The sequence below is a fragment of the Podarcis melisellensis genome (assembly GCF_964234715.1).
Source record: "Podarcis melisellensis genome assembly, chromosome: 6".
Lineage (NCBI taxonomy): Eukaryota > Metazoa > Chordata > Lepidosauria > Squamata > Lacertidae > Podarcis > Podarcis melisellensis.
The window spans coordinates 12694040-12709495 of record NC_138538.1 but is presented as its reverse complement, the minus strand read 5'-3'; the positions used below and the strand labels follow the sequence as shown (position 1 = coordinate 12709495).

The window sequence follows — 15456 nt, the reverse complement described above, 5'->3', positions numbered from 1 at the left end:
TTTAGCATAGCATAATCATTTTAGGAGTACAACCCATTTCATCAGAGGCATTGAATGAGGTCATCAGCTGTCAGGTAACATCTGAGGATGTCACTCCTTGCATCTGCTGATGGGGACTGTGGTCAACAAAAGCTTATGCCATAATAAATCTGTTAGCCTTTAAGGTGCCACAAGACTCTTTGTGGGATTTTGGTTTGTGTATACTCAGTGTACATATACTGGAAAGGTGTGTCTGATAGCTACATTCTAACATGTGCACAGAGAAGGCAAATCTTACTTGTTCCATGTGCTGCATGCTAATACCTACCCAAGTTTGCCTTCTGTGAATACATTTTGTAACGCATGCTGCAGCCTGCATCGTGTTGTATTCTCAGACTTAGGGAACTGTCCCTGGTGCTGATTTCTCATTTGCCTTTTAAGAAATTCCCTAATCGCCCATATGGTTCTGTATACTGTAATCATACGAACCATGTTGATAGTAAACTAATAAAAAGCAAGCAAAAAATAAATAAATCCCATGGAGTTGGGTTAAATTGTTTGGGAGAGTAGGGATATATCTACATGCACTAATAAGGGAAAGCATACAGCCTTGAGCTATTTTGGTTTGCTCTGTCCTTGCACCTCCCTTATCGGGCGCTTCAACTTCTATGTGATCAAAAGCATCCTATGGTCTCCTCTAGTGGTCTGTAATGGAAAGAAAGAAATTCAACTTCCATTACGCAGCTTACTTCACTCCAGCTGCCATGAAAGAGGCAAGAGGCAAGAAGAGCTTAAGTAGTTGCTTTAAAACGTACAAGAAATGCATTCAACAAGGCCATTCTCATTCCTAAGATGAGGAAATATCTTATAAACTCAGTTAATTTCAACCTAGCAAAATGCCTAGCAAGGAAGCCAGGGAGATACAGTGTACTTCTGTATGCTCTGCACACACAAAGTCAAAGTTCATTCCTCCCCCAGTCCTTGCCAGTGAGAGATGGGCCCACTTATGTTCAGGGATACATTTCACCTGTACCACAATTGCGCTTCCAAATGATGTGGGTTTTGTTCTCACTATATATGCAAGAAAGTAAACTGGTGAATCTGTTTGAGAGCTGGTCCTGCCATGTGGATTAGACAAATTCATGAAAGGTAAGGTTATCAATAGGGATACGGGTGGCACTGTGGGTTAAACCACAGAGCCTAGGACTTGCCGATCAGAAGGTCGGCGGTTCAAATCCCTGTGACGGGGTGAGCTCCTGTTGCTCGGTCCCTGCTCCTGCCAACCTAGCAGTTTGAAAGCATGTCAAAGTGCAAGTAGATAAATAGGTACTGCTCCGGCGGGAAGGTAAACAGTGTTTCCTGTGCTGCTCTGGTTCGCCAGAAGTGGCTTAGTCATGTTGGCCGCATGACCCAGAAGCTGTATGCCAGCTCCCTCAGCCAATAAAGCGAGATGAACGCCACAACCCCAGAGTCGGCCACGACTGGACCTAATGGTCAGGAGTCCCTTTACCTTTACCTTTAAGGTTATCAATGGCTGCTGGCCACAAGAGCTATGTTCTATGTCCACTGTCAGATGAAGTATGCCTCTGAATGCCTGTTGCAAGTAGGGTCACAAGTAGGGTAAGTGCTATTGCACTTAGGTCTTGCTTGTGGGCTTCCCATAGTCATCTGGCTGCCCATCATGAGAACAGGATGCTGAACTGCATGGGCCTTTGGTCTGATCCATCAGGGTTTGTTGTTATGTGCTTACATCAGGATGAAATAACATGCTTTAGGCAGCACCATGTGGAGGAGGAAGATAGATGAAGACAGGACTTGGTGACTGAATGGTCAGCACATTGGTCCTAGCCTAGCACTTAAGGCTACCACTTAAGGTGGCACATAAGGATCCACTTAAGGCAGAAAAATCATGTCTCGGCTCTTCAAAGTTTCAGGCCTATGCTTAAAGTGGGGGCTAAGTCTGTTTCTGTGCTTGGTGACCCCAGGTAATGAGAATTAACTCTGTTCCTAACTACATAGTCCAATCTCACTATCTGAATAGCATAACCTTGAGCTCTACTAGCATGCGAAGAAATACTGGAATGTCTGTCTATCATCTCCCTGTCATTATCCCCTCCCTCCAAACATTGCATCTCCACCACACATGGATAAGTGTTTGTATCTCATGTAGAATACCACCAGCACTTATTTAAGGACATTGTGTATATATCTAGTCTGCATGCTTCCATGGCAGTCCATCCCATAGCACTACTATGGAGGCAGTGCACTGCATCATTTATTGGTTTGTTTTGAGCACCTGCATACAGCACCCTTAAAACAGGGGTTCCCAGGCTGGTTTTCTGAGAACCATCCAGTGAGGCCCTCCTTTAACCCAGAACCGTAGCATGGGAAGTGGGCGTCAGAAAATCCTTAATGGTTTAACTAATGAGAGAATGTCATGGTGTCCTAGATTCTGAAAGCAAAGCAGCAACTGGTGCCACCAGAGCAATGCTGAGTGACCCTTCATCCCCCACATGCCAGGCACTTACCTCAGAAGAGACGCGGCAGGAACATATATCAGCCACAACCAATGCCACCTCACTTGGCGAGGAGCTGCATTCGGAAGAGCTGAGAGAAGATTCAGGTATTGGCTTTGCAATGGTATTGGCCTTCTTTCCATTCCGCTGAGCTGCAATTGCGTCACTTTGATGCCACAGTAGGATGTAGTGTTGGGCTGGCCCTGTTCTTCTTCCCGAGACCAGAAGCTCTCAACCATTTCACTGAGAGCAACTAGGAACGAGACTGTATGTAACTGGAGGTAGCATGTTGTCCAGCTCAGGCCCTCTCTGTACTACATGTTAAAAGCAGTATCATGCCACATGGATTTCCCCAAGGAATGATGAGAAGTGTAGTTTGTTAAGGGTGCTCTGAGTTGTAAGAAGACCCCCTAGTCCCCTCAGATTCTTTGATTCCCAAAGTTCCCTATGAAGAGGGATTGAATGTTAAACCACTCTGGGACTTGTAGCTCTGTGAGGGGAATAGGGGTCTTCTAACAATTCCCAGCACCCTATTGTTCTCAGGGGAAATCATGGCCATTCATGGTGCTGCTTTAAATATAGAGTGCAGATGGGACCTCAGTTTAGTCATAACAGATTTTCCCATGGATCAGAGAAGTTAAACCTGTACCTCTGACCATGCTGGCTGGAACTGATGGAGTCCAATAACATCTGGCAAGCCACGGCTTCTCCACCTCTGAACTAGATGTGCCACTATTTCATTCTCTTATACTTTTCTATTTCTGGAGTTAGGGCTACCCATTGGAGCCTCCTTTAAATTGTTCCAATTCACGGCATTCACACAACGATTAAGCCTCATATGATGGTCTCAGGAGTGTCTTTTCCCAGTTGCAGCTAGAAAGCCAGCTGTGGCCATTTTCAGAGAGGTCTGATTATTCCAGTGTGCTCCATGTGCATGTTCCATATACCTTTGCACCAGGTCTGGAAGCTCTAGCTGGTGCGAAATGCTGTGGCTAGACTGTTGATGAAGACAGACTGGTGCCAGCACATAGCACCAATGCTCAAAAGCTTGCCCCGGCAGCCCATATATAACCAGGACAGATTCAAGATTCTAGCATTAATTTACAATTTGGGTTCCAGATCCTTTGTTAGAATTCCTGCTCCATGATTGCAGTCATGGGATTGTTGTCTATCACATGACGGTATATGTTTTGACTCCACAAAGTGGGAAGTGACGGAGATAGGTTGTTTGTGTTACTGTGTTCCATGAAGTGGGACTATTGTCCTTTGTTCTTTCTCTTTGCTGTCTGATGCTAGAGAGAGAGGGAGCCATGTTGCAGTGCTCCATGTGTTTTTCTATGTTAATAAAGTAGATTAGCCAAAATGCTGAGTTGCTGAGGTCTGTTACGCATGTTGCGAAGACTGTGCGGATCCCTAAATGCGCTGGTGTCTGTTGGCATCAGTCACTGTGATGTTCGGGCAGAAGAAGGCTTTTGAAGCTCCCAAACGATCGACCAGGAGGGAGGGAATATGCCAGTTGGGCATGTGTCTCTGCCAGGGTCCTACTCAAGTGTAGCTGAACTCCTAACAAGCTTAAGGACCATCTGATCTCTTATATCCCAACCCAATCACTGAGATCTTTGGAGGAGTCTCTGTTGGTGACTCAGCTGCATGGCTTGTAGCTATTAGAAGCCATGCATTCAGTGTAGTGGGCTGAAGCCTGTGGAACTCCCTCCCAATTTTGATTATACAGACACTTTCCTTGTGGAACTTCAGGTGCATAACTAAGAATTTCTTGATCCAGTAGGCATTTTAAGGGAGTGTTTGATGTTATGATAATTTTTATTTGCCCCATGTTCTGTGGATGGTTTTTATGTATACTGCTTAGTAACTGAGCAGTATAGAAATGTCTCTAATAAGTAAAGAAAGCAGGCTTTGGTAACCCAGTAAGGTGGAACAACTCAGCTCCAGTGAAAGAGTGCAAGTAGCAGGAGAGATAATTTATTTTAGGCATATTTATTGGCATGAAGAAAGCCACACGATCGATTCTACTAACTGTTTACTACAGGGAAACAACTTCCATGTGAAGTGATTTAACATGTTGGTTATAATGCATAAAAGTATTCTCAGAGATATGAAAAAGACTGTTTATAACCACTTAAAGGCAAAAGGAAACAAATCAGGGTTAACAAATATCTTTTATCTTCCTCAGTACTGGGTTGTTGTCATTTATAGAATTTGTTTTATTTACTTCCATCATTTCTAGACCACCCGTGGGCCAAAGCCCCCTGGGCATTTTGCAAAAATCAATAAAAACACAAATACAATGCAATTTATAAAATGATCTCTGCAGAAACACCACAAAAACATAGAACTGACATAAAACATGAAGAAAAGCAATGTAGAAACAGAGTAGCATAATATCTAGAAGCCAACCTAAAATAAACCAAAGAGAAGGCAATTTATGCTGAAATCTAAACGCACTAAAACATACTGAAATTAAATGACCTGGGAAACAAAGAAGTCTCAACCTGGTGCCAAGGGGATCATAATTTAGGCACCAGGTGAGCATTTCGGGGGGGAGGGCATTTCACTGTCAGGGTGCCCCCACCGAGAAGGCCTATTTATATGCTACTTTGGGGTCCTAAATGCAGCTCACAAGACAATGAAAGCCAGTCTGAATACAATGAAACCAAGAGCAGAATAAAACAGTCGAAGCGTTGTCAATGGGGGAGACCAAACCAAACTGAAAACCAGGAAAAAGGAGAAACCCTTATTAGCTCACCTAAAGCTTGAAAGGAAGGGAGCCAGCAGGTAGCCATGCCACCTAACAAGATGGGTGTTTGAGGTCTCCTGAGATCTCTTCCCCCTCCAGTTTAATCAGACACACCCAGGACTTTGGTTTGAAGCAAAAGGCCCCAACTAAGCATCAGATGCAGGGTTGCTTCAGGCATGGCCAACCTGGCTGCTGGACAGAGCGAGGTGGCTGACTCAGTGGACAGATGCTGAAAGGTGAGGAACAGGCTAAACTGTGGGTGCCATGCCGCATTCCTGTTGCCCCTAAGCTACCCTGCAGCTGTCCTTATATGCACTGGAGGACACTGTCCTATCAATCATGTTAAAAAGGATTCTGGTCAGGCCATCTGTTGGAATGGTAGCAGGAGGTCCCACCTTGTCCTTTGCCACAAGCAGGAGAATGAATTGGGCTGGTCCGAGACAAGTCCTGAAGAGGATTTGGCTCCCCAGACAGAAGAATTGTTCACCCAGCTGAGCCTGAAATGGATGCCTCTGTAGGAAGCATAGTTGTTTCGTAGGAATTCCTGAGCACAGCACCCGCAGGAGGAGATTTTGCAGCACACTGAAGGCAGGCGAAGAGGATGGCAAAGCAGAAATAGCTGCACAGTCTTTCCTTACGAAAGAGCAGCTTAGTTCCTTGATGGAGCAAGTGGATCAGACAGTAGGGATCGACCTGCAGAAACAATGGAGAGGAATGAAATGAAAGGAGGAATTCCAGAATAAAAATAACTGAGCTACAGAACAGCTTATGCAGGAACAACCCACATTTGGGGTGGAGGAGGATAGAGGATATGGAATCGGTAGAGGAGTCTGATCTTGGAAAGGTTTTAAAATAATGGCCACTGGAAAACTACAGCCATGCAAAAGCCAGAGGCTTCTATATGCACTCATGTGTCACATATCTCCATCCTCTTACTAGACAAGTGAAAGGCTCTATCTCAAGTTCAAGGTCATATTCCAGCTAGTCCAAAGCACTCAAGGATAGGCCTGCAGAGGACTCCAAGGGCTCCCGTCCATGCTCTACAGAGACTTTAAAATAGACGGCAATGTTTCACTCCATCGGCAAGTCTCTAGAAGGCTGATTTAACTTTCCCTGCAATTGCAAACTCTGATAAGCCTGGGCTCCTGCTTAATGCAGAGCTTTCTAATCACATTCAATCACACGTCCAGACCTTTGCACCAATCCTGCAAAGATCTGCAGGGCAGCCAGTGTGCCCAAGATTGTTGAGGGTGGGCTTGCATGCAAATCCCATCCCTGGTTTGACCCTTTGTGCTTTCAGTTGGCTGCTTAGTGTGTAACTAGCTTTTTAAGATGAGGATGCTCTCAGTGAGTGCTAACAAAAAAAAATTCCTTCCAGTAGCACCTTAAAGACCAACTAAGTTAGTTCTTGGTATGAGCTTTCGTGTGCATGCACACTTCTTCAGATTCTTTTTCAGTGAGTGCTGACAGAGAGAGGTTGACACTTCATCAAGCCATTGACAATGACAATAATCCACCAACAGCATACAAATCAATATGGCTAACCTGATCCAAAACACCCACCCACACCACTCACACACGAAAACAAAGTTCACCACAGTCAATCACAAATGAACAACCACACCCTAGGCCAACCCCAACCTCTTTCATCACCAAAGAAAGACAAATGAACAGCATGAGCAATGCTGACACCAAACCCTACATACATTAAGCAAAATAGAAACATCGCCACCTGACCCCACCCCACCCATCTTCTCCCCCTCCCCCCCAATGTCTCAACAAATGAAACTGATTTGTAAAAATGTTACATGGAAAAAATACGAGAGACATTACACATACTTCTGTAAAACAAGAAAATCTTTAATAATAATAATAAGAAGAGATCAAGCCGTTACTTATTGCCTCAAAGACTGGAGAAGTTTCTCCACTTACACCTAGCTCTATTTTCCTGCAGCTGCATACCTATATTTGGTAGTCCACCAGAGCTGTTTGAGTTTTGTTTTTAATTTCATCAATCAGTCCATTGCCCACTCCCAGCTTGCATTTACTGTACTTCTTTACATGTATCTTTAATAAAACTCTGTAGTTGAATTAGTGGAAATAGTTACATCGGGGGGGGGGGTTGACTAGATGACCCTCAGGGTCCCTTCCAACTCTACAATTCTGTAATTTCTGGCTTTCAATTCTGAGGTGGGACTTAAGAGAGTGAGAGAGAATTGGCACATTTAGGGATGGACTAAATGGGCACATTTAGGGATGGATTTTGTTCAATCCACTTTGAGAGGATTGGAAAATAATTACCCTTCAGATTCTGCAGTTCTCTTTATTTTGTGGTGTAGTTCTCCACTTTAAAATGTATAGAAAATACCAAAATAATAGAATCAGGATTGTGGAGTCGGAAGGCATCCTAATGGTCATCTTGTTCAATGCCCTGCAGTGCAGGAAGCAGAATGCATATGAATTGTGGATTTTTCAGCATACCTTGAGATAGTATGATTTCCAATACCTATTTTGTGATAACCTACATATTTAAAAAGGACACTGGTGGCTTTTGGTCTGAGCCTCTTGGTCTTGCCAATCAGAAGGTTGGTGGTTCGAATCCCCACAACGGGGTGAGCTCCTGTTGCTCGGTCCCAGCTCCTGCCAACCTAGCAGTTTGAAAGCACATAGTGCAAGTAGATAAATAGGTACCACCCTGGTGGGAAGGTAAACTGTGTTTCTGTGCGCTGCTTTGGTTTTGGTGTTCCGTTGCTCCAGAAGTGGCTTAGTCATGCTGGACAAACGCCGGCTCCCTCAGCCTGTAAAGTGAGATGAGCACCACAACCCCAGAGTCATCTGCGACTGGACTTAACTGCCAGGGTTCCTTTACCTTTACCCTTTTACATACTTAAATGAGAAATTTCATAAGTTAATACAGAAGCGGAACAGAGCAGACTTATGAAGGAACACAAATGAAGCTGATATGGAAAAGATTGGTCCATTCATCCCTAATGCTGCCCTACGATGCAGGAGATCTGAGAGAACGTGTGAGTCATTGTGGACAGGAAGGGGCCATGGGCCGTGCCAGTTAAATGGTACATTCAGCTGAAGGAAGTGAAGATGGAGAAATAAATATTGGGGTACATGGGACTTAAGCAATACTGTGACAGAGGGTTTCATAAGGCAAAGGTGCTTATGATGGATCTAGGACTAGATTTGAAGCCAGTGTAGAGAATTAAGGGTCTGATTTAAAGCCAGCTGCCCAGTCGGTAGAGCATGAGTCTCTTAATCTCTGGGTCTTGGGTTTGAGCCCTATATTGGGCAAAATATTCCTTCATTGCAGGGGTAGATAACCCTTGTTGTCCCTTCCAACTCTACGATTCTATGAGTGGCAAGAAAGGTGAATGGCAACAGAGTTCTGAACAGAGGTGAGATAAAAAATTCCTGGTGATACTGGTTATCATCAAAACAGGGAAGTGTTCTTCCAAAGGCTTTGGCTACCGAAATGCAGTGCTTCTTTTGGATTCAGACAGGCAATGAAGACCACCCAGGCTGCTCTGTTTTATATACAGGATGTGGAAAATAAAGAACAAAGCCAGAGGAAACAGGTGGCCACCTATGAAGCCACCTGTTGCTAGAGATTCCTTTCCCCTCTTGGGCAGGCAATGGGTCAAACTCTTCCTAGGCCATGTCAGTGCAAACCTTGCTGTCAACACCATGAGATGATGTCCGTTGTTTCTTGCATTGTTCTTTATTTCCCTTACCCTGTAAATAAAGCCTGCTAAAGAGCAACTTTGATGGCCCCCATTGCTTATCCGAACCTTAAAGAACCACTGCCTTAGGCAACTGGGACCTTTGGCGTAACAGGAAAGGCAATTAATTGCTCAGCTGGAGCAAGCCCTGTTACAATTGGATGTGCTGTTTGGCATATTTGTCTGTAATGCAGACTATAAAGAATTTATGCAGAGAGCTGTACATTGCACAAAGCCAGGGCATTCTCCCTTCAGAAATAATGCATATGTTTCACAGCACGTTGCCCCTAAAGGCAGATACATTATGATTAAGCATCAAATATTTATGTAGGAATGGGCATTCTGCATTGGGATATTGTAACAATGGTGAGAGAAATGCACATTTTGCTTTCCGGGGGAGGCAGAGAAAATTTACAAGTATTCAGAAAGATTTGCATGAACGGCCAGTCGGAAAGGATTTTGAGAAACAGCGGCTTGCAAGCAGCTTTTACAGCATGTTGGTAATATTTTTCCCTTCAGAGAATACAATGAGCATTCCTTTAATTCAGTTTGCTCCCTCCTTCTGCTGCCCTCTACTGTCTGAGCCAGCAGGCTTATGAATCTCTTTAATTCTGCATTCCTTGGTTTCATTTTATCATGCACTATTCAGTGCATTCCCATAGGTGCACTGCAAGTTACCCACCACCAAAATTGATGGGACTCATCAGCCACGACTGTTTTGCCATTGAAATAAAGGGGACTAGGAAGCAATGGCTTATATCCTACTAAGAGTGTAAGTAGAACTTTGCTGGAATAGGCCAAAAGCCCATCTAGTGCAGTATCCTGTTCTCACAGTGGCCAATCAGGTGCCCATGGGAAGCCTACAAGCGGAATCTGAGTCCCATGGCGCTTCCAGCACCTGCCATTCACAGCAGCTAATATTCAGAAACATTGTGCCCAGGGCCGGATTTAGGTTTGATGAGGCTCTAAGCTACTGAAGGTAATGGGGACCTTTATATGCCCAGCTGTTCTTTCTTTGTCAACAAATTGTCACTGTTTTTTGTGTTGAATATATGCTATATGGTAATTTATGGACCTAATGGGTATCGAAAGCCATTTGCACATGTAGAATGTAGGCACCTTATATATAGAAATGAGCAAACCAGTGATATTTTAGGGAGCAGGCTAACAGATGGGGCCCATTACTTACATCATAGGAGCCTACACAACACAAAACACTGTTGCTGTATGTAGCTTTTATTTTATTTGTTTTTTATCTTATATTTTGGAAATATACATCCAGGTTTTTTCCCTTTCATTTTTTGAGGGGCCCCCAAGAGAGTGGGGCCCTAAGCTATAACTTGTTTAGCTTATACAGTGGTATATCTGGTTACATACGCTTCAGGTTACAGACTCCACTAACCCAGAAATAGTGCTTCAGGTTAAGAACTTTGCTTCAGGATGAGAACAGAAATTGTGCTCCGGTAGCATGGCAGTAGTGGGAGGCCCCATTAGCTAAAGTAGTGTTTCAGGTTAAGAACAGACCTCTGGAACAAATTAAATACTTAACCCAAGGTACCACTGATTGTGCCTCTCCAGCTGTGGTGATGCAACACAGCCATCATGCAACACAGCCATTGACAGCAATGTTCTGCCTTCAATATTCTGTTTCTTTCAGTGAGACCAAGGCTGAATTCTCACACTCTTGAAGGATCCCCGACTGAACTCAATAGGGCTTATTTCTGAGTGGGCATGACTATGATTGCACAGTTCCTTATGACTAATGTTAGCAGGATAGTAACCTTTATTGTGAAGTGTGTTGGAATTGTAACACCTCTAACGATGAAGGTAGCTTTTTAAATCATTATATATGTCACCCCAGTAATAGCCTGTGTGGTAGGGTTATCGCTCCATTTTGCTGAAAGAAAATGAGTGTTAAGGGTGCTGAGAGTTGTTAGGTGACACACCTCTCCACTCACAGAGCTACACTTTCCAGAAACTTTAACAAACTCATTATTCCCAGGATTCTTTAGGAGAAGCCATGGCTGTTAGAGTTGTATAGTAGTGCTCTAAATATATAGTACAGATGTGGTCCAAGCTGGCCACACTGAGGGATCTGGCAGCTTTCTATCTATCAGATGGAGCACAAGATTAGCTCTTTAATTTCCAAGTCAAGGGGGATTCTGTCCTGGTTAAATCAATCTATATTTCCCTCTTCTGAATGACATCTCCAGATGTCTAGGAAGCAAGAAACCAGAGAACAATCTGAGGGTTTGGGGATCAATGGCATTCATGATAGGAATATATTCTGCACTTCTTCATCAAGTGGTATTGTAGGAAAGTCAAATCCTTCATTAGCACCAAGGGGTTGAGCTTTCTTATATCTCCCTTGGCATGCAGTTTAAATCTGTGACCTTTAAAATACACTTTTAAACACTTCAGACATATACTCTATATAGAGAATCATTTTTTAATTCTATTTATGCAAACAAGCTCAAAGCCTCAGTGCTTCATTAAAGGTGTGAGAGGTTTCTCTCTCCCACCCCCACCAATTTCAAAACAGTACCTTGCAATAAAATCTGTTCCAGTAACCCATAAAGGAGCACGCCAAAGAGAGCACTCAAAACTTCAGCAGCAAGAACATCTCCATCTAATACGACAGGGAGCCATAAGCAAAAAGGCCCTCTCTCTTGTTTTGGATTTTGGATTTGATATCCCGCTTTATCACTACCCTAAGGAGTCTCAAAGCGGCTAACATTCTCCTTTCCCATCCTCCCCCACAACAAGCACTCTGTGAGGTGAGTGGGGCTGAGAAACTTCAGAGAAGTGTGACTGGCCTAAGGTCACCCAGCAGCTGCATGTGGAGGAGCGGGGAATCGAACCCAGTTCACCAGATTACGAGTCCACCACTCTTAACCACTATACCGCACCTTCTGAACTGAGGAGGGTCTCAGATGAAGACTGAAGGGTCTGGGCAGGTTCAGATTGGGAGAAACACTTCTAAAGATATTGGGGTCCTAAGCTGTAAAGGCCTTTATGAGTTTAAATCAGCCCAGAACCAGTGTCATTTTCAGCCTGTTGGCATCAGGTGGCCACTGTCTGCACTAGCTGCAGTTTCCAAACTGTCTTCAAAAGCAGTCCCAGGCGAAGTGCAGGGCAGGAATTTAATCTTGAGGTCACCAGAGCATAGATTAGTGTAGCCAGCTTAGCCCTGCCAGAAAGGGTTGTAATGGGGCCACCAGCTAAGGCAGTGGAAGGTGTGCCATGGAGGCCACCTCAAACTACAAATCTGCTTAGAACAGGTTGCACACACCTCAGCCAATCAGAAGAACCCATTAATAGCATAGAATCAGAGAATCATCGAATTGCAGATGAACCAAAGTCCAGCCCCCTGCAATGCAGGGATCTCAGCTAAAGCATCGATGACAGGTGGCCATCCAACCTCTGCTGAAAAACCTCCAAGGAAGGAGAGTCCACAATCTCCTGAGGGAGTCTGTTCCACTGTCAAAGAGTAATGTCAGAAACTTCTTCCTGTTGTTTAGCCAGAAACTCAGTCTTGTCTTGAACAAATTTCAGTTTATTGGCTCTCATCCAATCCATAATCGCAACCGGCCACCAGTTCAGAACATAAAGCATTTCTGTACAGCAGCCTCCCCCAAAATGGTGTTTTCCCAGGGTTGTTAGACTCCAACACCTATCATCCATGGCCATTGGCTATGATAGCTGGGGCTGATGGGAGCTGTAGTCTGAGGACATCCAGAGGGCACCAAGTTATGGAAGGCTGATGCGCTGTCAAAAAGTAGTGTTCTTTTGCTTTTGTGCATCTTTGTGTGTGTTGTAAAGAAAAGCCATTTGAGACTCTTGCTTTCCAACACAGTGTGCAATTGTTTTCTTTCAGTCAGCCCAGCTGCTTGTCATTTTCAGCAGTCATCTTGGCTTCCTAGTCATGACTGACCAGGTCCATTGTTTACATGTGCAATGCAGCTCTTGTATCCCTTGTCCTCCCTCTCGCCTGTCCCTCCCTGTGCACTGCCATCAGTCTTAATTTGATGTCCCACAAATCCTGCCACCTCTGATCCTGTCTCCTCAGCCAAGAAGACGCCAGTTTCCTCAGACGAACGTGAAAATGCCAGCCTGCCAGCCTCTGAAGAGAATCCACAAGCCTTACTTCTTTCGGAATCCACGGAATCGCCCCAGAAGCAGATGGAAAGGAACTCAGCTCAGCTCCCCAGCCCTCCTCCATCACTTCCAGTTCCGCCACCTAAGACTGTCTCCAAAGTCTCGAAGATTGTACCAGGTGAGCCTCATTCAGGACTTGTCTTTAGGGCTAAAATAGAAATAAAATAGGAAATTGCCAGACCATTCTAGCTGTATAATGTCAACACCGGCTAGCAGCAGCTCTCCAGGGTTCCCTGGAGAATATTTTTTAGCACTACAGGGGGTGAAGAACCTGAAAATGCAATGCATGTGCTCTAAAATTGAGATGCAACCCTTCCCTTAAAAGGCAGAACTCCAACATTATGAGGGGTATGCATTATGACGTCAGAACACAAGAGTAATTGTAGTAGCACTGCAGAGGTGTGGAAACACCATGTTTGGTAGAAGCTTCATATCTTCCCAGATCAGTAGTTCTGCTCCCAAAATGTAATGCAATCTGATACATTGATATTCAGTGAAAAAGAATGGAGGCCAGAAGGTCTGGTGGTGATAGAGGAGAAAACTGCTCTTCTGATTCATGAGATGGAGACTCAGCCTGTATAAAAATGATAGGATTCCACCCAGCTCCTTCTTATAATTTGTAGGAGTGGTGAAAGTTCACATGTCACGGGATTCAGTGTTTGTTTTCCAACATTTAATAGGTAAGAAGCAACAATTTGTAGTATCTGACTCTTGGCAATGGTTGACATTTCATGTCTGATGCCTGCCAATATCAAAACAATCAAGAGATACAAGAGGAAATCTTTTGTGTCGCCAGGTTTGAATTTACATGGGATATTCACAATGCAAAAGTGAATTTCAGTCTGAACTTAACCGTAAAGTCCCTGTTCACATCAAATATTTTAAAAATACATTAAAATTATTGACAAAATCCAGATTTTTTTTTAAAGTTTAACAAATATTAGTGAACTCGGGTGCTAGGTTTTATGACAACTGGATACCCAAAATAGAGCTAATGAGGAACAAGAGGGGAAGATTGGCACTCTTGTGGGAACCCCAACTTTTGCAGAAGTTAAATAAACAATCTTTGGGGGGGGTGTATCTGAATCAGAGCTCATCAGTTCTATGATCATATTTCTTGCACATAAATAATGGTGGAGATGGTACCCTGCAACTCTGTTAATGCTGGTTTTTACTGGTGTCACCAAGGTTGATAGATGCTCAGCTGAAGTTGTTCATTCTCATTCGAATTTGAGAACAGGAAGCATAAAGCAAAAGGGGGTGAATGAAGCCATTAGGGCTGGGCGATATATTGTCCAAAACCATCCAAGTCCATATCATGATACCGGTTTCATAATTTTTGACCAGGGAATATATCATGAATCATGGTGTGTGTGTGTGTCTGTGTGCTATGCAAAAATCACAATGTGGGAAAAACCATGAAGCCAGCCAATGTCTCTACATAACTCCATTCTAATTTCAGACATTGTGATATATTGCGATGTTGAAAACCAGATATCGTCCAGCCCTACAAGCCATAGGAGATGCCACATCCTTGAAGGCAAATGTGGCTAACTTGTGGCTCTCCACATGGTTGGACTACAGCTCCCATCATTCCTGACTATTGGCCATACATGTAAGGTGGAGTCCAACAGCACCTGGTTTAGCCACCCCTACCTTAAGCTACAAGGAAGGGACCCAGGGAAAACAAAGCACCTTGAAGGATGGGATATCTTTTCTGATGGTCCCAATTGCCACATGCCAGCACCGTAAATAGGGCGCAGAGTTCACTCAAGCTCCACCTTTAGTCATTTTAAGATACTTGAAAAGTAGAATCCACATTAGGGGATGGTTCTTATTTCTTTCCCATCCACAGCATGCCTTCCAGTTTGGGAGCCTCTGGATTTAAATCCATGCGTGTGCCACTGGGTGGCGTTAAGTCATCAGCAGTGGCTGAAGTCAAGTCTATTGCAGCAATTATTTCAGTGGTTCTTTAGTAAACTGTGTGTGGGTTTGTTTTTGTTTTTAACGGAAATGCGCTTTATTGGGGAAATCACCAACCAAGGTCCGTGGGTGAAATCTCAGTGCATAATCCATGCAGCTTCAAAGGCTGGTTTCCCACCCCACCCCAAGTTCAGCTGGCTGACTTGTAATGGCTTCAGCACATAAAGATAAACCACAGAAAGAATACCTTGTTGTTGTTGGCATCTCAAGAGACAATGGAGTGTGCCTCCAGGGGTCAAGTCAAACCACTGTGTTAGCAGCACCAAAGTGACCTCCCCAGGCACAAGCCTGGGCAATGTGTATGAAGGTCCTGGGCTGCCCAGAGAACAAGACC

At 44.1% G+C, this 15456-nt stretch overlaps 1 protein-coding gene and 1 long non-coding RNA gene across 5 annotated transcripts in view; one reads left to right on the top strand and one right to left on the bottom strand.

Annotated features, from left to right (window-relative positions):
- The window catches only part of PHACTR3 (phosphatase and actin regulator 3), a 204354-nt gene that overhangs the window by 101662 nt on the left and 87236 nt on the right, over positions 1–15456 (top strand). For 2 of the 4 annotated variants that reach the window (XM_081916951.1, XM_081916950.1), the window contains 2 exons: positions 2429–2602; positions 13051–13257. In XM_081916951.1, the coding sequence (XP_081773077.1) occupies positions 2429–2602; positions 13051–13257 (381 nt within the window). The remainder of the gene's footprint in view (positions 1–2428; positions 2603–13050; positions 13258–15456) is intronic. The other 2 variants (XM_081916952.1, XM_081916953.1) reach the window with 1 other exon arrangement.
- Positions 1–15456, bottom strand: part of LOC309373195 — a 336584-nt gene that overhangs the window by 234387 nt on the left and 86741 nt on the right. The gene's annotated exons all lie outside the window — the stretch shown is intronic.